General features: G+C 32.9%; 1 protein-coding gene across 6 annotated transcripts in view; it reads left to right on the top strand.

Annotated features, from left to right (window-relative positions):
* Nucleotides 1-25,220, top strand: part of LOC143229062 (protein slit-like) — a 561,294-nt gene that overhangs the window by 46,106 nt on the left and 489,968 nt on the right. For all 6 annotated transcript variants that reach the window (XM_076460805.1, XM_076460803.1, XM_076460801.1 and 3 more), the window contains exon 3: nt 17,395-17,466. Coding sequence is in view for 5 of the 6 variants with exons in the window: in XM_076460803.1 (XP_076316918.1) it covers nt 17,395-17,466 (72 nt within the window). In the remaining variant the exon portion in view is untranslated. The remainder of the gene's footprint in view (nt 1-17,394; nt 17,467-25,220) is intronic.

The raw sequence follows: 25,220 nt of genomic DNA, 5'->3' as shown, positions 1-25,220 counted from the left end.
TCTTTAAAAAATCAACTTTAAGTATAAGAATTGACAAAAACATTTTTACTTTACAATTTTATATAGATGTCATTAGAGAATCCTAGGAATTGCTTGAACTTATTTTGTGTAGAACAATATTAATACATTTAATAGTGTTTATTAAACACACTAAGGTCTAAAATAAGAATTCTATAAATTAGTGAATCACCCTTACTCGGTTCGGCGAATCAGCTTGATTACATCAACTACGAAGGCACTTATTTCTGTAGAAGGTCAATAACCAGGGGAGAAAAACGCTAATAATTTTGGATAATCCTGCATTTTTGAATGAATCATCAAAACTGCCTCACATTTGTAGAAAGGTATTATTACATGAGAGGGTAAAATACCGAATACTTTTAAATTACCCTTCGTTCATTCGAGGTGGGGTGAATTCACAAAGAGGAATTGTCTAAGTTAGCCAGATGTTCTTTGTAACTATTGGCTGATCAAATTCTACTGAAATGATTCAAGCTGATGCACCCTGAGAGTACTGTTACCAATAATTTATACATGCAATAGAACTAAAAACGTTGATTAACGATCTGAATGCACGTGTATCTCGAAATTATGCTATATCTCTATATGATTATCAAAGGTGCCACTTGGAGGCTGGAGGGGCAACATAATGTCCATGTTTTTTTCCTTTCTTGTTGTTGTTCGTCATAACCGTGTAGTTCTTACATAATTATTACTATTGATGTTTGAACTTCGAAGAGTTCTAGGTCATCAACAGTTCATGTAATTTGTAAAAAGTAGGGTTCAGCTTTGCCTCCCCCTTAAGATTTTACTGAAGTGGCGCCACTGGTGATTACCATTTTAGTACACTTTTTGACGTACATATAGCCCAACACCGTCTAATACCTGAAACAGTTAAGTTTACTGCCTTGCAACCAGGGTTGTTTGTCAGTTACGTTGCACTGACACTTTTCATTATCACTCTTAAAGGATATGATCTGCCGCTGTTAGAAAAATGTAGTTATGATAGTTTATTAACGCAGAGTCTTAAACTTCTGGATAAGTAAACTCGTACAGCCATTTTTTAATAACTTTGTGGCAAGAGATTTGAGTTATTAATGCTTTTAATACCTAAGTACAAAAAACACGAGAGTTATCGTAATAAAGCTTATGAATTTATATATTTTGTTGATTGTTTTTTCTTTGTATTTTTCAACTCCAACATGTTGACTAGTGTGTTCATAATAAAACATGAAAATGTAAAAAAAAATATTCAAATTTATTTTTCTTTATATAGTAACACTCTTCGAGTAACTTCAGAGAAAATGAAAAGAATTTTCTAAATGTTTGATATTTTGAAAAACTAAAAACTTTGCCTTATCTGTACTCCACAGGCCATGAAATCCATATAGTTAAATTCCAAGTATATGAAATGCTCAGTCTGGTCAATATATAGGTCGTTGTGATATCGTATTTTATGTTGTTTAATTTTTTACACATAAAAATTCACTCTAAACTGAAGTTTTCTATAGTAAGTAACACCTTAAATCGATTACAACAAACTGTGTTACATTCGTGTCTTGTATTCCTTGTTCTCAAAGAGTGACCATTTTGTCAAAGCGATATATATAATTGTTAATAATTTTTGAAATAATCATAAGTTTGAAGTACACAAGAGTTATCAAACTTGTGTGTTGGCGATAAGTATCAGCCTTTTAAGCGATAAAGTTTCAACAAGTGATTTAACAGACTACATTGCATTTTTCTTCTAAAATCATCAAAGGAGTACATTTTTAGTTTTTTGAGTGAAACTAACTTGAGACCAATAAATGAAATTAATATGGATATCAAGTCTAGATTCCAATTCCAATGGGAAAAGGTTCACACACGTTTCATGTGTTCATAAAATTGTCATGACTTTCGTTTACGCCTACTTTTTCATCCATGTATGAGAAGTTTTGAAATAAAAATAAATACATGTTGTGAAGCCTAGTTATGTGGAAACCCTGTGTATAACTACGTTTAATTAGAATAACGTTTACGTTACTTCAGTTACTACTTTTCGTGATAATCTCATTAAAATTAAGTAACAACTCGAGTAACAAAAGTTCTTGAAAAGCTTTTGCTCTTGAATTCTAAAGATAAAATCTTCATAAAAACCTCTTAATAAGGCGATTTTATCAGTTCTCTTCAACCAATACTAAATTTCTGCCATACAGTAAGAAAACTTCTGAACAGAAAGAAAAAAAAAAGAAGGTACAATTCGAAGGAAACTGATGTCGGGTTACACTGTGCCTAAAGTAAATATTACGAATAACCTGTAGTATTGCTTATAGGTTCTAAATTAAGAAATTACTAGTAGGTAATCGTATTGGTACTTTTACTAAACTGGCTTTCAAACCTTCGGGAAACGCAAGTAAACATTATAAGAGTTGAGTCATGGCATTTAAGTTATTTTAGGTACATAATGGGCTGTTTGTGCTCTGCCTACTGCACACATCGAAATCCAATTTTTTGGTAATAAGCCTTCAACATTACCGGCAATTATTTCAGTTCTCAACTAAATATATATCACTAGCCTTTGATCATATTAGTATTTCGCTTAAACCTGAATTTTCAAACAAATACATAAGGGGTAGTTTTCACATTGTTCTTGTTTTAATAATAAGGGTTATTAATAAATGTATATTATATAATGTATTTGCACTGTCTAACTGATAACGATATTCGATTACCTATAAAATAAGTGGTTAAAGGTGGAAGTAACTCAGAAATAATACAGTTTGAAGTATTAAACTGGTATTGTATCGGAGGAACTTTTAAGGTACGTGATTGTTTTAGTTTAGGAGATGGAAGTTTTTAGATTTAAAGACCTTTTGAGCGATTCCATTCCTTCACTACATTCACGTGTCTAAAATTAAACACAAAACAGAGAGGTTGTTAATATTGCTACAATTGAATTTGAGTCCATAATATATATGTGGTATACAATCTTTTTCGGTGACGTAACTACAAAATTTGCTCCTCCTGAATAAAATGTAATTGGTTTGTTTTGAATTTCGCGCAAAGCTGCACTAGGGTTATTTGCGCTAGCCATCCCTAGTATAGCAGTGTACGACTAGAGGGAAGACAACTAGTCAGCACCACCTATCACCAACTCTTGAGCTACTGTTTTACAACGAATAGTGGGATTGATCGAAACTTTATAACGCCCCCACGGCTGAAAGGATGTGCATGCTTGGTGTGACGGGGATTCGAACCCACAACCCTCGGCCCTCGGTTTACGAGTCGAGGGCCTTAACCACCTGGCCATGCTGGGCCTATGTAATTGGACCCCTAAATTTATTCCCCTTGTCGGTGATTGTTAAGTTTGTTAGGCCGTCTCTACTGCATTTGTGGGAATATACTTAAAACACTGGTCTATCTAATTTCAAGACTGATTTTACTTCTAAGGTTCTTCCCAGCTATGAATCTATTATGACTACCACAGTGAGTATTTTATGTATTTAGAGATTACTTTATACAGTTTGTTAAATGTAATTTAAAAATTCTTTTACTAGAGGAAATGTTTAAATATTTATACAGAAGTCCCTAACTCGTAGCTCTGATGTTTTTTATAGCATATTTGTGTAACTGACAAATACTGTCATGATAATCCTGTAACAAATCAGCTTAAGAAAACAGATTCCTTGTTAAATATCGCAAACATCAATTACATGAGCTTTTCTAAATTGTTGTAAAAACGTTAAAGTCGAGCTGTAAAATTTGTAATTTTTAAGGTATCTACTAATAAACAATTTGAATATGAGGTTTATTATAAGAAAAACACACTGACGATTTATATGTTAATTTTGAAAACTTTATACAATATTTTGTCAGTAGCAATTTTTAAAGTATTGTTCCATCGTGCATATAAGCTAACATTAGAAAGAAGAAAAGTAAAAATGGAAATGTTCAAAACATGCTTTGTGATTTCATCCAGAAGTATACTTGAATAGAGCTCGAGATATCAAAGAAACAAAATATAGTGTTTTCAAACGATCGCTAACTAAAGCGTTAAATTATATGAGCAAGAGGTATGCAATCAACAAAACAGCTTAATTCGTACAGTTTACCATACGCAGAGATGGATAGTTTTGAAATAAGAGTGTTGAACACACATTTTTTCCACTGCGAAAGCAATAATATTATATAAAGTAGTGTGCAGGTTCATTTCTTCTATGTGTTACTTTAGATATTATATATATGGTCAACCACCGGTTAACTTCAAACATGTCAGAGTGAACAAGCAACCATTCAGTTTAAGAATGGTTTTGGTATAAGTCTATAAAATAGCTCATTTAAAATTTTCACGAGAGTTACGGAGGAGAGGGCACTATGTATAGAAACAAAGAGTCATCTAATTTATAAAATTGCACCGTGACTCAACGAAGTGAGTTCAGAATACACATTTGCACCTCGCCTTGCAAATATTTTATAACATTTTAGTCAGATCCACGAGGAATGAAGGTGTATTCACTGCGTCCTACTGTAAATTGTAGTTTGATTAAAAGCGAACAGCATGATAAGAAAACAATGCAGGAACTATATAGGTATGTATGTTCATTCAAGACTTAAAGTCATATTCGTGTCGTGACGATTGCTTCTTCAGCAGGCTTTAAGCTGCCGCCCGACAAATTGTGACGAGATTAACAAATGGATTTCCTTCTTACATGAACTGCTAACAAGGACCATCTTAAGTGTTCTCACCTCTGTCGGGTCTCATGGTACCTAGCAGGGCATGGCCCATCCTCAATAAATGCTCTCTTTGATAGATGTTTTAAACCGACGAGTATAGTCACGTTTAGTATGATGCAACTTGTTACTTAGCTACTAATCGGAGCCGGGGGAGGAGTAATATAAAGAAAAAGCCTTTGTATCTAACTCTGTAGGGGATCCGCTGCTAGAAAAGTGGTATTTCGAGGAGTCACAAACGAAGAGGAAACTTTACAACGTTACCATAAAGCATTTAAAAAGTGCCTTTGCTGGTATTTTAATCTATGAAAGAAAGAGCATAACGTTCTCTGCGGGAATTCTGCACACAAACCTCTGCCTCCTATGCTGTATGCTGTTTTTTTTTTTATCTCTACTGAATACATCACCTCTTTGTACTCCAGCATGTTCAGTTTAACATCGGTCTCAAAATGTGAATAACATTAGCATGAACTTCAGACCCTGAATAATCATACCATCATTAAACAAAGAACTACTTCCTGCTGCCATAGTAATTTTATGATATTAGTTCAAGGATGTCATAACTTATGTTTTATGATCTTGTTCCATAAAACTATAACCATCTGTCACTACACGTGATATTATGTAATTGTTGCTTCTTCTGTTGTTCCCACGTTTACACAGTACAACCCATCATTTTGGTACAAATACTATAAACGTTACCAAGGTGCAGGTAATGGTTTCTTATCCAATGAAATAGGAAGATGATTCTTTGTAGATTTGTAATTTAAGGAAACGTTTTTCAATTAGAGTAGTAAGTCACTACAGCATTTTCTGAAAACAACCAGAGCAAGCGTCTTTTCATGGAAAGCTTATTTCACTGTACGTTGTCAAAAGTCAGGTAGAACACACATTTAAAAGTATTACCACAGGTACCAGTAAACTTGTTCTACAATATTACGTTTGTAAGAAGGAGCTGTTCTTGAACTTAACTATTAATTTTGATTCCACGACATCATATCCGACGTTATACGTTGTCATATTTCATTGTCTCTTTCACACCACATACACATTATACACACATATACATATCCACATAATACGATTTTTCGTGCATGCTCATGTTTAACGATTGGTCAAAAATAAATTATATTGTTACTTCTAGCTGTCGCTAGAAACGAGTTTGTACGTGTAGTTTAAAGGACTAAAATTCTGCTGAACCTTGAAGTTCAATTGATAATGACTTATTCTAAGTTTAAGTTTGCGTTTTAATCGTAAACACCTTGTAATAACTACAGTTATTTTATTTTTTATTTGCTCATTGAACTAAACGTATGGCTCATAAGATTATGATTTCTTGGTGCCCACCGTGTTCGTTGAGATTTTCCTGCACATATAAAAATATCAATGTATCCCTCAGCAAATATAGGTATTGAGATCCCTTGTTCTAACCCAATCTACTTAGAGTTGTGTGTTGCGGGAACAAAACCCGTTATTCAACATACTCGCCCTTTCAGTCGTGGAAGCGTTATAATTTCACTGTTAGTCCGCTGTTAATTGATAAAGAGCAGCCTAAGAGTAGAGCCATCCGTGTAGTTTATTACTTCAAAACTAGGAACGGTTAGCGCAGATAGCCCTCTAGTAATTCTGCTCGCTCGAAATTCAACAAAGGAAACAAACAGCACTCAATGGGCTAAATTACTATTTATTTGTTCAATTGATAAAAATTATTGTCAAAAACTTTGAATAACGATCTTATCTCTATTTTGTATGAATTAACTGGTAATTTCACCTTTTCTCAAACTTTTACATGTCGAGCGGACTCATTTCTTCTTCACATTCCGCTACCAAACAAACTAAAAATATCACGCGACACTTTAGGGTCTTTTGCGCATTATAAGGGTGACAGACAAATTCAATTATTTAGTCAGTTAAAAGTACCCCGCGAGTGGGTATTGTTGATTATCTGCCTTTTACTTTGTATATCATTTCAAAATTAGAGACGGGTAGCATAAATGGCCTTTGAGTTGTTTTACGCGAACATCCGGAAAAAAAAGAAACAAGAGTTACTACATTTTTCTTTTTCATAATTTTAGTGTACATCGGATACAGAAATAACACGAACAGATTACTGGAAACGATCGAATAACGACTAAAACACACATTGTGTGAAATAAAAATAAATAATTGAATAGTTCTTTTAAAAATATAATGAAATTGTGAGAAAGTTTTGATTGTTTTGAATTTCGCCCAAAGCTACTCAAGGGCTACCTGCGTTAGTTGTCTCTAATTTAGCAGTATAAGACTAGAGGAAAGGCAGCTTAGTCATCACCACTCACCGCCAACTCTTGGGCTACTCTTTTACCAACGAATAGTGGGGCTGACCACACATTATAATGCCCCCACGGCTGAAAGGGCGAACATCTTTGGTGCGACAGGAATTCGAACCCTGACAATTGATTTGTAAAGAATATTATTCATAGTTGTATAAGATAATATTATTTATAGTTATATGATATAATATCTTGGTCAAAAAACTTTCTACAGTATCGCTGTTTGATTCGTAATGAAGCACAATAGTTAATGGTTATGCACTAAATGTTGCTTAGAGTTAGTTGCATTTTTCAATTCATGTAAACTCACCACTTACACTAGGACTTGATATTTATATTCGTATTTTATTGCTTAATAATCACAGTGTAACTGTTATTATTTAGATTTTCTTTTGAAATGTTTGGTTACATATTAGTCCTGTGTTTTCCTGCTACGCTACTTATATGCTTACAGTGTAGACAACAGTAAATAAAACTATGTCGTTCTTTCTGACTGTCATAATATTATTGCAGTTCCTTGGAAGACACCCTCCTATTAGAAGATTTATCTCTGTAGAGAATTATTACGCATGCCAGAGTTCAGTCTTATATCATTTTATGGACAAACTTTGCGATTCAAGACATAACAAACTAAGCCAAGAGATATATCGATTTGTAAGTACGTCTCGGTCGGGGCGCCAAATAGGTTGGGTGCTAGGAGGGCAAACTGTGGGTGCTAGTAATCTTTTGTTGAATGCATCTGTAGTGAAACAAAAAGGTTTATGTTTGTGAATACTAAAATACAAACTTTTGGCTTTTGGCGGGTATAAGTTCGATTGTGTGTGCTGGTGCATTTTTAGAATATATATAGACTTGTAAACGTTTTAATCTTATCAGAACTGTTGAAATTCAAAATTTTCCAAATACTATAGTCGTAATGCACGCCTAAGTGTTCATGCCATGAGGGAGCTTAAAGTAAATCTTACATAAAACATTGTAAACCCGTATGGAGTACTTGTAAATTATTGTTTACCTTTTGTAACTACTATTTACATGCCATCAGATGTTAAACATTTACATAGTCATAGAAAATGTTTTCTAAACAGTTATAAAGAACTTAGCTTAACTAAATATGAAAATAATAAGTAAAAAGTGGACTATTTTTATTCATGATTGCAAGAACTAATTTCGTTTATATTAAGCTCTGAAACTAGCATTGTAGATTGTTTGGGAAACATTAACACTTATTTTTTGTTTGTTGTAGAAATTTAGTTTGTACATTGTTTTAAAACGCTTATGAGTGATAAGAAATATGAATATAAATCCATTTTGAAGATATTGTCTCTATGAAGCTTCCTTAAAGTAAAATAGGGTAAAATTATAGAAATAATATTTCCAGAATACTAAAATGCTAAAGAACTTCGAGGGCTCATTACAATGTTAACATTTATGTTGAAATTCCATTTTATTACTCTATTTTCAAAACCTCAACAACATTTCAAACAAAAAACTGATTCTTTTCATTTTTGCCTTAAGGTAATGTAAGTTGTAATAAAGTAAATTAACTAGCATTATTTAAAATATTAATATTTCTAGAGTTATTTTATATTGTCAGTATACATTGTTTATGTTTCATGATTCAATAAAGCCGTAACGTCCTTCATCCTAGTCGTTACTGACATTTCGTGATACGACACACAGCAACAGTATTTTGATCTAGGTTTTTCTACTTGTAGACTGGCCCAGCATGGCCAAGCGTGTTAAGGCGTGCGACTCGTAATCTGAGGATTGCGGGTTCGCATCCCCGTCTCGCCAAACATGCTCGCCCTTTCAGCCGTGGGGGCGTTATAATGTGACGGCCAATCCCACTATTCGTTGGTAAAAGAGTAGCCCAAGAGTTGGCGGTGGGTGGTGATGACTAGCTGTCTTCCCTCTAGTCTTACACTGCTAAATTAGGGACAGCTAGCACAGATAGCCCTCGAGTAGCTTTGTGCGAAATTCAAAAACAAACAATACATATAGACTGTTGATAACCAGCCTTTCTTTTTATGATATAATACACAGTAATATTTTACGATGTAATACTCGGTAATGTTGTTTTATGATATAATATACAGTAATGTTATTTTATGATATAATACACAGCAATGTTATTTCTTTGTACATTCTTTACCTATAAATTGTTATTATTTAGCCTTTAATTCTTTGATTGAATCTTCGGTGATACCATATAAATTCACGTTTTACACTTCATAAACCGTTGAAAATGAGTCTTTCATTTTATGATATAACACAGTAATAACATTGTTGACATTAGGCTTTTTGTTTGTGTTATAAGCTTCATTGACATCGCATGGTTTCACATTCTTTACTTTACACATTGTTTACGTTTGGCTTTGAACGTTGTTAAAATTCACTTTAAAGTATAGGTACTCACCTTTGCCATAAACCTACCCTCACAGTGTATGGAATACTAAGTTTCTGTATGTTATCGGTACATCTCCATGCATTATTCAAATTGAATTGTCAAGAAAAACAATAAAAAAAAGAAGACGCTACCAACTTCCAATAAAAAAGTGGTATTTCACTTGGAATTTAAAAAAAGAAGTGATGCTGAGTTCTGGTAATTACCAGCAAATGTTACTTCTAGCCAAACATTTTGTGATGTAATACACAGAATAGCTTCTGTATTTTGCCGTTTGCTTTATACATTCTTGGAATTTGATTTTACGTTTCATAAATATTTATATTATAACAACACATCGATCTACGTTTTTTTATTTTACACATTGTTGACGTTTGATTTTACATTGTATGATACAAATTACAGTCACAACCCCTGGATATAATTATCTTATACACTGTTTATATTCGGCTTTACATGCTGAGATTTAATATATAATAATAATTATGTAGAGTAAGTGGGAGTAAGATGCCATAAATAAGGGAAAATGTTCCAATTATCTGAGAGAAATTGTACAACAACAGACGTGGAGGGTATTGTTACTGTCTGTGTTTCATAACAAAAATCAGCAACGTATTTAAACTGTGTGATTGTGATTATAAAAAAAAAAAAAAGCGAATAAAATATTTCTAACTGGTGTCTTTCCCCCATTTATCTTATCTAAATATACGAATTACGATACAATACAAATAACTAAATATGATTTAAAATGTTCTGCTTATGGAAAGGAAACTCGGTATTTTAGCAAACTTTTACCAGACGGTGTAACTTGTAGAAAAATAAACACTGAAACGCATTTTAATATTACAACTGATACAAAATTTTGGAGAAAAATTCTGAATAAGTAAATTAAAATATTACGAATTTGCAATCTTTTAATCTTAGCATCGACTGTTTCCTGTTGCAGGTATTTTTCATAATTTCTCGAGTTTTTGGAAATGATCGAAAACTCTTATATTATTAAAGCAGAAAGTGTGAAAAGTGTTCCAGATAACTCTGTTAAAACATACGTCTAATTGAAGTAACCTCTTTTAAATGTGTATCAAAACGCTATAAGTACAAATTACTTATAAGCTATTTTCAAAGATCTAATTCGTATAGAAAGAGTTAGTTTCTGCAGAACTTTGTGGTGCTTCTTGAGCCTGAATAAAATTCTATTTATTTTCATTTTCATATTTTAGTTTGTTGAGTGATTCGTTCCAAACGTGTGTTTTACTTTGGGTTATGTTTATTTCCATTTAAATTGTTACACGTGCGATAGCTTTAGTATACCGGTACCCGAGGTGCTGATGTACAAGGGTAAACCAACACAATAGGAGCGAGGAAGACTCCATTTTAACGATGTTTAATTTGTGGTTTGCATAAACAGGGAGGTCTGGCTGGAGCGCACCTTAATTGTTATAGTAGTCTTTTCAGACTCTTTTGTTTATTAATTAGGGAAGGATGACGTTATAATGTACAGGAAAAATTGCTAAATCGTTTATTATAGGATATAGACTGTTAAGCCCTCATTTTAACCAGCTGACCCATCACTTTCGTAATTCTTTACACGAACAAACAGCTATGGATAAGAAAAGCAACGTAATTTTATACATGGATTTATACAAGGATTTATGCTTATCACGAAAAGCACAACAAGAAATATAATAATATAACGTGTAAGTTTTATATTTCACTTACTATGAGAGACCGAAAAAGTATGATTAATTTACGAATTTTCCAGTCAAAAACCTAAATTAAAGTGTGACAACAGAAGAACTCCAACTGTATAAAACACTAACCCCCTAGAAAAAATAATGTAGGTGAAACATTTTCCTTACATATATATATATATAAATCATTGGTGAAATTTCTCAAAAAATAGAGGTACCCAACTAGGTGAAGTAGACCTGTTTTGGAAAAACGAAAAAAAAAACTAAGTGTAAACATACAAAACGACAAAGCAGTTCATATAAGTCCCGGCAGTAGTACCGTCTTAAAAATAAATTTCGATGCTAAGTACCAGTGGGTACCAGCAGAATTTTACCACTGATCTAAACCAATATTTGACAAAAAATCTATGTGTGTGTCCGTTAATAAATGGCGAACTATTGGAACAATTGTCACACAACCTGTTATATTCTCGTATGACCCCCTCGAGGAAACTCACTTCTTGGAGCCATAATATCTTCCTTGTGCACTGTGTCCGTTTGCAGCTGGCAAACCATTGGACTGATTCTCACCAAAACCGGCATATACCCTTAGGGTCTCTTTGGGAGTGACACAGCTTGGTCGGCTTTTGGATTTGACCCTTCTATGTCTTCTCTGTACACTGAATGAGAACGCCAACCTTTATATATTATTATACAAATGTCTGGGCCTGGCATGGCCAAGCGCGTAAGACGTGCGACTCGTAATCCGAGGGTCGCGGGTTCGCGCCCGCGTCGCGCCAAACATGCTCGCCCTCCCAGCCGTGGGGACGTTATAATGTGACGGTCAATCCCACTATTCGTTGGTAAAAGAGTAGCCCAAGAGTTGGCGGTGGGTGGTGATGACTAGCTGCCTTCCCTCTAGTCTTACACTGCTAAATTAGGGACGGCTAGCACAGATAGTCCTCGAGTAGCTTTGTGCGAAATTCCAAAACAAACAAACAAATGTCTGTATGTGTGCGTTTATCCGATTATAACTGACGAAATGCTGGATTGATTGTCATCAATCATGGCATGAACCCGTAGGACTCTTCGAGGAATGACATAGGGGTCATGTTTTGGATGTATCTCCCCATGATAAAACTGGTTGTAATTTTGGTTTTGTGCATAAAACATTATATGCATAAATTTTACTTAATCAAATTAATATCACAATTACTTTTACTAAAAGTAACTTAAAGAAATATAATTTAAGGAAGGCCATTAAAAAAATAAAATATCCATACAGAGTATATTTGTACGAATTTACCATTTTTATATGCAATTCCAAACTTGCATAATAATCCAGTGAAGTTCAGATTTATTACTAATTATTTAAATACAGGTATTAAATCTGTTTCCATGGTACTTAACAATGTTCTAGATGTCTTGTTTGAAAATACAAACACGCAGTCTTCAAATGACCAGAACATTATTTTGGGATCATTAGAAATAACATTACAATTTTCGAATCTTTAAATAATTTAAATTATTCAAAACAGCCAGCTTTGTTTTTAAATATGACTTTAGTACAGTATGCACTGAAATAGACGTAAAGATTTTATCAGTTTTTAATTATTTGTTTGATTATTTATAAATAATGAAATACCTATATCCTAATTTAAATTTACTAGAATTTAGTGTAAAAATATGCTCCATTTCTGTATTTATAACAGTTATACTGTTTTTGACGAACAAGTATATGAACAAATAAATGGTGGATATTCAGATGGACACGAACTTCTCTTCAAATATGACCAACTCGTATGTGTTTTTTTATGAAGCAAACTTTAAAACCTAACTTACACATTTATAATTTCCGTTTCTATATCCAACAGAACTTACAGTAGAAATAAGTAATAATAATAATGAGATCTTTGCTAATTATTTAGCTTTGAACATCACTTTTACAAAAACAAACAAACAGTGTGGTTAACTATTATTGATAAATGAAGATAATTTAATTTTCTCATTCTTGGTCTACCCACACCAAAAATTGTTACACCGTGTATTGTTATTATATTTGAACTAAAACTGTTCTTAATAGTCAGTAATAACAACAACTTTTTATGGATAATATTCTATTATTAAAAAATAAAATAAAAGATAACTGCTATAAAGAGAAGAAATTAAAGAAATAACTTACTTTATTTTGTAATAAATACAAAAATATTTTAGAAACTAAACTATCGATTAAAATATCTTATAAACATGAATATATAAAGAGGAAGTCAGTTACTTTCACTGATAAGTAACTGATAATATTTTTGTCAAGCAATTTTGTAACCGTGACAGAAAGATCAACTTCAAGCAGTTAGGCTTGTCTCGGCATTCCCGTGTTATATTTGAATAAATTTTCAAGAGAAAGGCAGAAGATTGGGAGTGAAAACTATATAAGAACTTTTAAGGTAGGGTATATAGTTCTATTTTGTTGTCCAGAAATAAATGTTGGAGTTCTCACGATAACATTTAGAAGCTGAATGTTGAGTAACTTATCGTTGAGTAACTTAATTGGCTGCTCTTTCAACTCTACTCAGACTAAGTTTCGCAACCCCTAAGGCAGCACGAAAAAGAAGGACTTTCGTCTGATTTTCCTCTACGACTTCAAACTTGGGCGAAAAGCTACCAAAACTACGCAGAATATCAACCTGGCATTCGGCCATGGATCTGTTACTAAACGTATAGTTCAGCGTTGGTTCTAAAGCTTTCGACATAGAGATGAAAGTCTTGAAGACCACGGAGGTTGTGAAATGAAGCCATCCTTAGATGAAAACACATTAAGGGAAGCATTTGAGACAGGCCCTCATACAACAGTACGTAAACTTGCGAAAAAGCTTGGCACAAAGAAATCAAGTATTGCCACCCACCTGAGTGCGATTGGAAACACGAAGAAGTTGGATAAGTGGGTTCCGCATGATCTGACTGAAGATCAACAAAATCGGCATTATGAGGCCTGTCAAGGATGATGCTCCAAAATTTGAACGAATTGGGAATCGAGGTTCTTTCTCATCCACTTTATTCCACAGACCTTTTCCCTACAGATTTTCTTTTTTTCAAGCATATAGACAATTTTTTGAACAATCAACGCTTCCAAAAGCAGGCAGCTGCAGAAGAAGCTTTCAGGAAGTTCATTGACCATAGAAACTGATTTTTACAGCAGGTGCATAAACAGCATCGTTATATGTTGGTAAAAGTGTGTTGAAGCAAATGGTGCTTACTTTGATTGAAGCATGTTTTACAACACTGGTTCCAAACTTCGCAGTTCATAAGCGACATTTATTTCTGGACAACCTAATATTTAATATTATAGTTCTACTTTGTTCTGTTCAATATTTTATAGTTCTATTTAATATCTCTTTGTAAAAGTGGAGTGATTTCATTCTATCTTAAGATATTTAAGGGTAACTGCCTTTCCACAGCTGACTATAGAAAGTGAATGACAATAGAATCTGATACGTTGTAGGTTGAATCACTCGGCATCCTACTCTTATTTGATGTTTTTACGATTATTCGATAACTGCTAATTAGATTAACATTGGCGTTTGGATTTTGTCTAATAGATGATACATTTCCAAAGCATTTAGATGCTACTACCATAGACATTATCCGTTATGACAATAACTTGACAACTTAGACCGATAATGGAATGTGATATTATTAATGTGTGTGTGTGTGTGTGTGTATATATATATATCTAAAGATCCTGGTCATATTAGTTCTAATTATAGACTGTTTTTAACCCATTCCACCAAATAAACTGGACGTACTTCTGCATGGTGCACGAAAGTGTTCTGTTTCATGTCAAATAAAACCGATATGAAGAGTAATAAATATTTTTACTATTTACTTTTGAAGTTCATATGTCACGCCGTGTTGTAGCCTACAGGGGTAATAATTCTTCTCGTGGTTTACAGCATGCACACGTTTACTGACGTTACAATAGTAAAAAGTAAAACTTTAAGCGTCTCTTATTTGACGTTGTTTTATTGTCTAGTGACTGACTGACAGACAACACACTACTGTATACTGGTGCGAGTGTTTAAAACAGATGGCCCCTCCAGCGGCATCTGTTCTCCCTTTTTAAAAAAATAAACCTAATTTAATACCATTATCATGATAAGATTTAAGCGTCCTATTTCTCAATATGCTCTCCAGTGGCACAACGGTATGTCTGAAAACTTATAGCACTAGAAACCGGGTTTCGATACCGTAGTGGGCAGAGCACAGATAACCCAGTGTGTAGCTTTGCGCTTAATTTCAAACAAACAAAGAGTTCTCAATATTTCAGTCTATTCAATACTTATAGTTATCAATTTCACTTTTTTAAACTAAAACTATTCTTGTGACTGGTTTGTAAGATTTTGCACTCAAGCCCAAAGAAATGCAAAGTTTCAGTTTACTGTTCTTTTTAAGTAGTATTAGGAGAATTTAAAGGTTAAATCTCACTGAACATAAAGAAGCGTTATTATGCTCATTATGAGGTGTTTGCTTATAAAAGACATAATAAATGACACCATCTACTTTGAGTGGAAAGTCTGATAAATGATTCCCTTTTTTCTTAGGGACATTTTTGTTTACTTTTTTTTCAACTTCATCAAAATCAATTGTATATTTGGGTTTAAAGATTTTCTACAGCTATAAAAATAGAGGTAAAACACTGGAGAGAATAGAATGTCCTGTTAGCTGAAACCATAAAATATAGCTTACATTAAAAATTAAAGGGAGACAAAGAATTATTTTTCTCAAACGTTAATTAGGGGAATTAGGTGCCTTTCATGTGGGTATTTCCCGAAGCATGTGGTTGCAAGGAATGCTTTTTTTTTTGGTGTTATTGCCTCGTAAAGTTGTTTCACTGAACAAATAAATATAAATGTTAAGTGTAAGCTCCTGACAAACATATCGTACCCTAGAGGACTCTGCATTTGCCATTTCTTAATTTTTAGATGTCATCTGTGAATTCTAATATAGTATTTGTTATTTTATTACAAGCAGTTTTGATAGTATCGTGTTTTTTGTTTATTTTGAATTTTTCACAAAGTTACGCGAGGGATATCTGATCTAACCGTTCCTAATTTAGCAGTAAAATATTACAAAAAGGTAGCTAGTTATTACCACCCTTAACCAACTCTTAGGCTTCTCTTTTACCAACGAATAGTGGGATTGACCGTTACATTACAACGCACCCACGACTGAAAGGGCGAGCATGTTTGGTGGGACAGAGATTCGAACCCGTGACTCACGCATTGTCTTTTTAGCTATTATGTTAGCAATGCATGTCATAATATTCTTTATCAGTTTAATGACCAAAAATGCTCATGTCAATCAAAACCTAGCCGTTTGAAGAGAATTACACATTCCAATGACAAATGCAGGTTCTTATATAAAACTTTACTTTATTGCTTTATAAAATTTTTTCATTCGAACAATAGCTAAGTAAGTGTTAAAAGGATGAGAAAATGACGTGAAATAAAACTGATTATATGACTAGTTGTTTTATATGCCACGATTTGGAAGTGGACGAATGATTGTTTCTCATATATGTGAAGATGTGAGAATTTCTACAATGCCTAGTTTTTATGTACGTCGTGATAAGGAAATGGATGAGTGATTGTTTCCATATTTGTGATTATTTTGAAGTTGTTAGATGATTAGTGCTTATGTATGCAATAGTTTGGAAGTCAGTAATGGGTTAGATCTTATGCATATCATGATTGACAAGTAGCTGAATGATTACTTTTTTTTTTACGTATACAATGACTTTAAATCGATTGCATGACTAGTTTTTCGTTTGTTTTATTTCATCATCAAGCAACTTTCAACTAACATCTGTTGTAACACGCTAAACTACTATAGTTCGTATAATGAATCAACCAATATACCTCAATTTCATCTCCCGTGTTAAATGCTGATTATTTCTATCTTTAAAAAAAACTCATAACACAACAAGTAAAAACTATATGTAGTTATGACTCTTAAGTAGCAATATAACTCACACCTTTCTTTTGGTATCTTACATGCATTATTTTCGGCTCTAAAATGAAAGATAGCGTCATTTATCGTAATAAAAATGTTGAAAAATACTGTTCCATGATAAATTTTACAAACTAATGTACCCTTACATATATTACCTTTTTGTTTATTTTATGTGACTGGTCACGATTTTAAATAACGCTTTTTAGAAATTCATTTAGACAAGTAATATGAGGATTTATCTTAAAATAACAACAAAATTAAATACATATTTTCTTTACTTTTACAGACAGCTGCAAAATAATGGAATCACCGTCATTGAGCGTGGAGCGTTTCGAGATGCCGTTTCACTAGAACGTCTGTGAGTAACAGTAACCTTCAATTTAAATAAGGTTTATTTAATAAGAGCAAAACAAATTTTGTTGTGTTATTTTTAATAAAGATTGCCGTTAACAAGATATTTAAGGGGTATCATATATATTGCAATTAGATTAAAAATACAGTCTTCTTGCGTGCCAGTGGTAAAGCTTAGTTTATACGCATCTATTCTAGCAGTCCTGTTGGCAAGAAATGTTATCACAGCAGTCAGGCAGACCACTTTCGTGAATCGATGTGATGAATAGATAGTTTGTTCGCTGTTTAAATTAACCTTCAGTAGTTGGTATTCTAATGTAAACCATTGTCTTATTGAAGAATGAAAACAAGGGGAGCCAAGTTTATGAACCTGGTATTTATATTTGTTCTTCTTCTGTGAACAGCGTCACTATCACTAAATTTATACACAGGAGCACGCGTATAGAGTTACAAGCTTCTATATATGTCTTATGAACGAAGCAACGTAGAACAATACACTGCTACAAATAAAGGTGCTAGGCGATAAAGCCTGGTTATCATTTCGCCAAGAATAGTGGAGTTCAAGTTGTTACTCCGTACAACAGATCTGATTTACCTGTTTCATAGAATATCTTTGAAGATATTTTCCTAACATGTTTCTTTTTGGAATTGGAGCAAATGTGACAGAAGGTCCAAGTGTGAGCAAATGTAATTTAGTTTTAGTTTCAGCAACATTAGGTCAAATGTAAGGTTATATGTATATTACCATAAATTAAATTAATAAAGATATTAAAATATTTGTCAATGAAGGTTTGTGGATATGAGGACTCTACTTATTACATGACTTTACTAAAGAAGATGGTACATGAAGGCTGTCAGAATTACATTTCACGCGGGCTTGAACATTAAAGCTGAAGGTCACTTGGAAAGAATGGGGATTCTACTTATCACATGACCATAAACATTAAAGCTGAAGGTCTATTCGAGAAAATGAGGATTATACTTAACACATGACCATGAACATGAAGGACGAAGGTCACTTGGAGATACATGAGGATTCTATTTATCACATAACCTTAAACATTAGAAGTCATTTGAAAGAATATGAGACTTTAATTATCATATTGCTTCGAATGTTAAAGACACAGGTCACTTGTACTACAACAGTGCATCATATTTCCTTTCCAAATCATAAGCTAATAGCGTTTCAGGGTTTGGGAACTTAATGCCATGGTTTTGAGGGAATATATAAATTAGTATAATTTAATTAAATCCTTGTTTTTCAGAACTATATTATTGAAGCAAAATTTTAGAAAATTTCCGTTTTTCTGTGAAAGTAACTGAATGTGAAAACTTGTACATTACTGTTTACAACAATACGTTAATAGAATAATTCCGGCAAATTCCCTTCTTTCAAGAAAGATTCAGAATGACATTGTTTCAGAATATGTATTGAAAAGTAGTGCACATAATTACAAAGAATGTCTAGTTTTTTATGGGAACGTTCAGTTCGTTCAATAATTCAAGCAAATCTCCGTTTTGTTTGTGGGAAACTACTTACTAACATAATTATAATTTCACAGCATCTTTATTTCTCGAGGACACTTTTAACATTCTTTAATTCATTTGACGAGAACGTTTCGCACAGTTTCGTCAAGTCCACATATCTCTTGAGGAAAGTGCTGTAAGGAAACTTATGAACATTTCATTTAAAAATACAGACTGTACAATGTAAGCCAACCGGTAAGATACCTGGTCACTACAAGTTACTAAATACAAATAGTTAATTTGCATCTATAGTGTTTCTGTTTTCCCGTATTCGACTAACGTGCATGTGTCGAAACTGAAAAATCACTGAAAAAAATTATTAAATTTAAGAATTCAATAAAATGATGACAAAAAATTATAAAACTACAAAATTTACGAATGTTCAACTATGTTACATTTGGTGTAAACCAAATTTAGCATTGAAAATTTTCATACAATCATTCTTATTAATTGATCACAAAGCTTCACAATATCATGATATTTCTAAGTTCCACTCTTAATATGTTTATGTTTCGTCAATGGCCTTTTTTCATTGATAATTTGGCTTTGTTATCATTAAACTCGAGTAGACAAGTGTTTAAAAGTTACAGCGACCAACGTTTGTGATCCTGCATGGTTTTAAGGTCCTATGGTTTTATTATTTTCGGTATTCTATTCTCATCTTTTTCATGCAAAATATTTTTCACTTCAGTCTTTTGCACTGTACATTGGCTTATTATTTTTCATTTGAGCATTTTGGTAGTACTAGTTTTATTTGACAGCGCAGCTATATAACAATCACACTTATTTAACTGGAATCAGTCGTGTGGAAACTAAAGCTGTCATTAAGAGAGTAGTAAGTTGGAGGTACATAGACTAGTTAGTGGATGGTTGGTTTTCTGAAGTTTTCCCACTGCAGCATCTGTTATGTATTCTCTCACTTTAGTGTATACAACACACTGGGATGGTGTAATATTGATAGACCGTGAAATTAGAGAAGAATCACTAGAGAAGAAAGAGAGAGAGACGTAGTCGCACTTTGTTCAAAACTCTTCGCGTGATTTCCCCAGAGTTATAATTTTATTATAATTTGGAGTTTTCTAGAAAATTTCGGTCTTCTTCACTTTGAGAAAAAATGAAATACGAGAAAGCGAAAACTTGGGGCGTGTGGAATCGTACATTTCCCGTGGTACTTTGTTCTTCGTTTCGACAAATCTCCTTTTAATGAAATTGCAAGAAGCATAGTCCACGTGTAGCTGTTCCCTCGAGTACAGGGAGAAGAGAAACCTCATTGGAGGGTAATTCGTCACTGTTGTGGCAATGGTAAAGACAGTTATAGAAGGGATTCCCCCAGTACTCACTTGTTTAGTTGAGCTAAATCAAACAAGCTGAAATCGTTTTCCTTTGTATATGTGGTTAGGATGGAGAGAGACCGAGCAGGTTAGATCATTATTACACTTATCCTTTTCAGTACCACGAGACATGAAAGTCTGCAAGATTGGCCAAAAGTCACGCTGTTTTTATTCTATACACTTTTCAGTAGCCAATGTGACATGAAAAACCGCAGAAAAACATGAATAAAACACGATGAAGGGGATTTTTCGTCACAACTTGTTTGACATTAACTATTCGAGTCTCCAACAATCTACTTAATTGTTTTCACCAGTTCATACAATACATTCATATGTTCATCTGTGTACTGTTTCTTTCACATTCAACGACGGATCGGACGGTTCAATGATACATATACACACTCACATGCAAAAGAAACAACAACAGAAGAAACTCGTTTAAATGAATACATTGAAATGTATTTCATTTCATGTTGTGTAGAAACATAAATTGTGAAATTACTACAGCGCTAAGAGTCAGTTATTACTGTTTTTTCAGTTGTTTTTTTAGTTTTCTCTATGATAAAGCAGTACAAATGTATAAAATTACCTTTAAACAAAAAATAGTGTATGTTTTTATTGTATAAAAAGTTTGTTAACCCCTCTTTTGAATTTTAACTTCAATGCAAAACAAGCTTTTAGTGTTGCTTTCCAAATCGTTTTCCATAAAGTCATTAGATTATATTGCTTCGAAACTTTGATAATTTGATGTTTAACTTATCCAAGTTCATGATAAATACAGATTTACTACTATTTTCAAAATATTTCGATGTAATAGCTATAAAAACTGCTACTCATGCGTTTTATAACGATTGTTTTAACATACTACAGTATTATATCTAGATCACAGAACAACGGGGCGTACTTTTTCATATATCGTGTAGAAATTTGCTATATGATAATTTTTATTTTTTATCAAACACACTGATAATAATGCCTAGAAAAGTATTCACAAAAAATGTTTGGTACACACTAAATACAGAAGTTATCCTAGAAGATACGCTTCACAAGGAAACTCTAAAAATGTTGCATGGAAATAGTATATTTTAAGTGACTTAATAAAAATATCAAAATATTACACAAAGAATTCCCCTCAGTGGTACAGCAGAATGTCTGCGGACTTACAATGCTAGAAACCAGATTTCAATACCCGTGAAGGGGAGCACAGATAGCCCATTGTGTAGCTTTGTGCTTAGTTACAAACAAACAAACACAGAGAGTTCTTGGTATTTTATAAGCATGAATGATACGCTTAGAAATTATATATTTGGTTCACAGTGAATTTCTGATCAGTCAAGAATGCAACGCAGCACAGTTATTTATGAATCAAATATATATTTTCATAGCCTTTTCCAGGGAATAGTATTCGTATTGCCAATGGTTAAATGATGTAGTACAATCAAGGGATAAAACCTTTATTTTTCTCCGTAATAATAGAAAAGTAACAAAGCGTTTAGGACAGAAGTGAGCTCTGAAATTATATCCCAGTGAAACAGTAGCAACAACTTCACTCTCAAGTGAATTCTATGTCTACGAAAGAGAACCTTCTGACCCCAAAAATACCGTTATGATGAAGCTGTGAATGCTTCTTGACACCGTAAATAAGAAATAAACCGAGATTTTAAACTGCAAATATTCATAAGCCAAAAATTGTCGAGTTTCCAATTTGTATTTTATGAGAAAGATGTTCGAAAGAAATGGAATTTGAGCAATTCCATTTGACTACATACTCTACAAGTCCATCGATACAGCTTTAATGGACTTTTATGACTTTGGTATACTTAAACATGCTCGTAGAAACCGAATTCTCATTGTAAAGTGTTTGAAAAGTTTGTTAAGATATGTTGTCTGAAACCGACTTTCTCAACCCTCGCAAAATATTTTTACAATGTAAGTTAGTGTTGAATAAAAGAAGCTAATAATGATCATCAAAATTAACATGAGTGGTGATGGAGGAAGTAGTTCTCAAAAATTAATCTTAACTTCCGGTTAAAACAATCTGTCTATTTAGAATGAAACTAACAACAGACCTGGTAATGGGTGTAGCTAATTAAATATATTTTTCTTAAGTTATTACTTACAGAGAGTGGAATGGATTGTCATCAATTCGGTACCTTCAGTTTAATGATATATTCAGCCTTAATACCAATAATATTTAAGTTTGATCAGCTTAGGAGGTAAAGGTTAGTCCTAACTATGTATAGTAAGCAAACAATGCGAAATAATATCTATAATCAAAATAGAATCCAAAAGTAATAAAGCTTTATATATTAAAAGTTCTACAAATACTGTTAAAGTAGCAGTGAAGGAACGGCAAAGTATATCTTACTTACAGAACACACAAACTTGGCTTAATTTATTTTAGTCGATGACATGAAACCATCAAATTTAATAATAACTCATCCATAAAATATAAACGTTCTTTGACAAAAAGGAATCTTCTTCTAGTTACTCAGTTTTATCTTAAAATTCCATCCTTCTTTAATAAGGAAGAGGAATCTGACATGGTTTAAAAACTTCGCACAGTCTACGAAAAGAAGGAACGATAATGACTTTCTAGTACTGGGCTGACAACAGACCGAGTCTCTTCGTTCGTAATTATGAAGGTTTGGATTCAAGTGAAGAGGCGGTACTCGATCGTTTATTATAACAAACGCTTTAAGACACAGACAGGCGAATTTCCGTTGGAGTTTGCATGAAATTTTAAAAATGAGGGTACGTTCAAAATGTTTATGTAAACATACATAACTGTACCACGCTAGTGTTTGATTGAAAAAACCCTTACTTTTTATTTCGAGATTAGTCTAAGTTTTTAAAATGATAATTGTTTTAAAGAGTTTAATAAAAACATGGAAAGATGAATAAAAATACTACCAAGTATTTTCTAAATAATTTGGAGTATCTAAATAAATAATGTCCCTTATCGATTTGTTCCTATGCTGGAGCCGTAATTTTAAGTTACAAAATAATACATTTGTGTGTGTGAGTGTATTCGTGTTTTTCATTCATTCTGTCGATCAGTTTTATTTCATTTTGAGATAACTTTGAAAAAAACACACACACATATTTTCAGAAATATTTTCCCTCGTTATTAATGTTGAAAACATTAAGTTGTTTTGTGCTTCATTTAATTACTGAATTTTATTTATTAATATCCAGAACTGTTATGCTACCCCAAAGAAAACTTGGTAGAAAAGGCTTAAAATGGGTTTCTATTAAAGTAGCCCTTCCTATATTTGGGTCTTTAAAGCATTTTATTTGCTGGCTCCCAGGAAATAACTTCATGTCTGAAGGGATGAGTGGGTAGCCATAGGAAGAAAAAGTGTAAACCAATTACCAGTCAATTCCTTTTACCACAAGTGATTCCTTAAAGATCACTTTGTAACATTTTTTATCATTTAAATATGTTTTGTATGCTGGCAAGTGCAAAACTAAAAAAATGTGGAATTAATAACTTTAGAAATGATATCTTAAGTTGGATCAAATATATTACTTATTGCATACTGATTCCTAATTGTCATTTGCCATCCCACTCTTGATATCACTCTCACAATTGTCATCTTGCTTTTAAAGTGAATGGGTTCTTATTTTAAAGGAAAACAGAAGGAATGATTAACAGTGGGTATAATAAATTTTGAAGACAAAAACGATCATTTCTGTATACTAGTACATTTTTTGGTGTAAAACGAACATATAACTTTCTTGAATTTCACTATTTAAATTTTCAAATATTGAAAGTAGGCAGCTATTGACAAACTAAACTATATTTTCAGTAGCAAAAAGCCTTAGCTTTCTAAAGAAACGTAGTTTTCAGTGTGTATCATTTTGTTCATATAAATTTTCTTTAAGTGTATTTTATTTTGCTGAACCCATGCAGTGTAGAACCTTTGTTTGTTGCACCTCACAGTGACAGCTGGGACAGATATGTTACATTAAGGAATCATAGTCCATGACAGCGTGTGACTAATAGGTAATAAATGTACTCAGTGCATAATTTGGAAGTATCTTTTTTATGCCTGACAATTGAGACGATTAGTATTCTTTACGTCACATATTTTCCGAGATGTGGAACAGAGTCTATACTCTTTCTTTTTCAGTGACCAAAACAAGAAAACCGTTTTCAGCACTAAAACTAACTTGTAGGTATAGAGCTTTGCACCAGCAAGCACACAGATATCACTCTATTTGGTGTCGCGCTGAGAAATACGGAAGTGATACATTGCAGTTATTTGTACTCTGTCGGTAATTATTTTTCCATATGTCTGTCTCGGCAGTAAGAATTTATTTGACCTACTTTCCAATCTTGCCAAACCATAACATGCATCAACTTGTAACTTACAATTAATCTTAATTTTCTAGGTAGTTTAATTTGACTACTTTTGACCGATTTCTTTCCACTGTCGTTAGGTATCGGGTATCTACATGTAATATAAGTGTACCACTTTATAAAAGTAGCACAGGACGTTATTGATCTGTTATTAAGTTCAATTATTGTGCAGATTTACACAAAAAAAAACAACACCTTTCTACTGATTGTTTCTTAACATTAGATATTTTGTTGTTTTCGTTTATACACTTATTTTAGTCTTTTTCGCTGGAAAAGAATGGCTTGTCTAGCTTTACAGCTAGTTCTACAACTAATGTTTTCTTTAAGATTTTATAGATTGTAGTATAAATAAGTAAGAGTACAGTAAGTGTGTAAAAATTCTGTAGTATGTCCAACTAAAAACTACAGTTATGTCAGCTAGGGTGGTGACACCCACAAGAAAGTAAGGTTTTAAATTATGAAAATCTGTGTGATGTACTTTTATAGGCTTTTGGCACGTTTTCATTTTTAACTAATACAAACATTGCTTGTTCAGCT

This window comes from Tachypleus tridentatus, chromosome 10 (genome assembly GCF_004210375.1).
Source record: "Tachypleus tridentatus isolate NWPU-2018 chromosome 10, ASM421037v1, whole genome shotgun sequence".
NCBI classification, from domain to species: Eukaryota; Metazoa; Arthropoda; class Merostomata; order Xiphosura; family Limulidae; genus Tachypleus; species Tachypleus tridentatus.
This window is presented reverse-complemented; position numbering and strand designations above follow the sequence as displayed.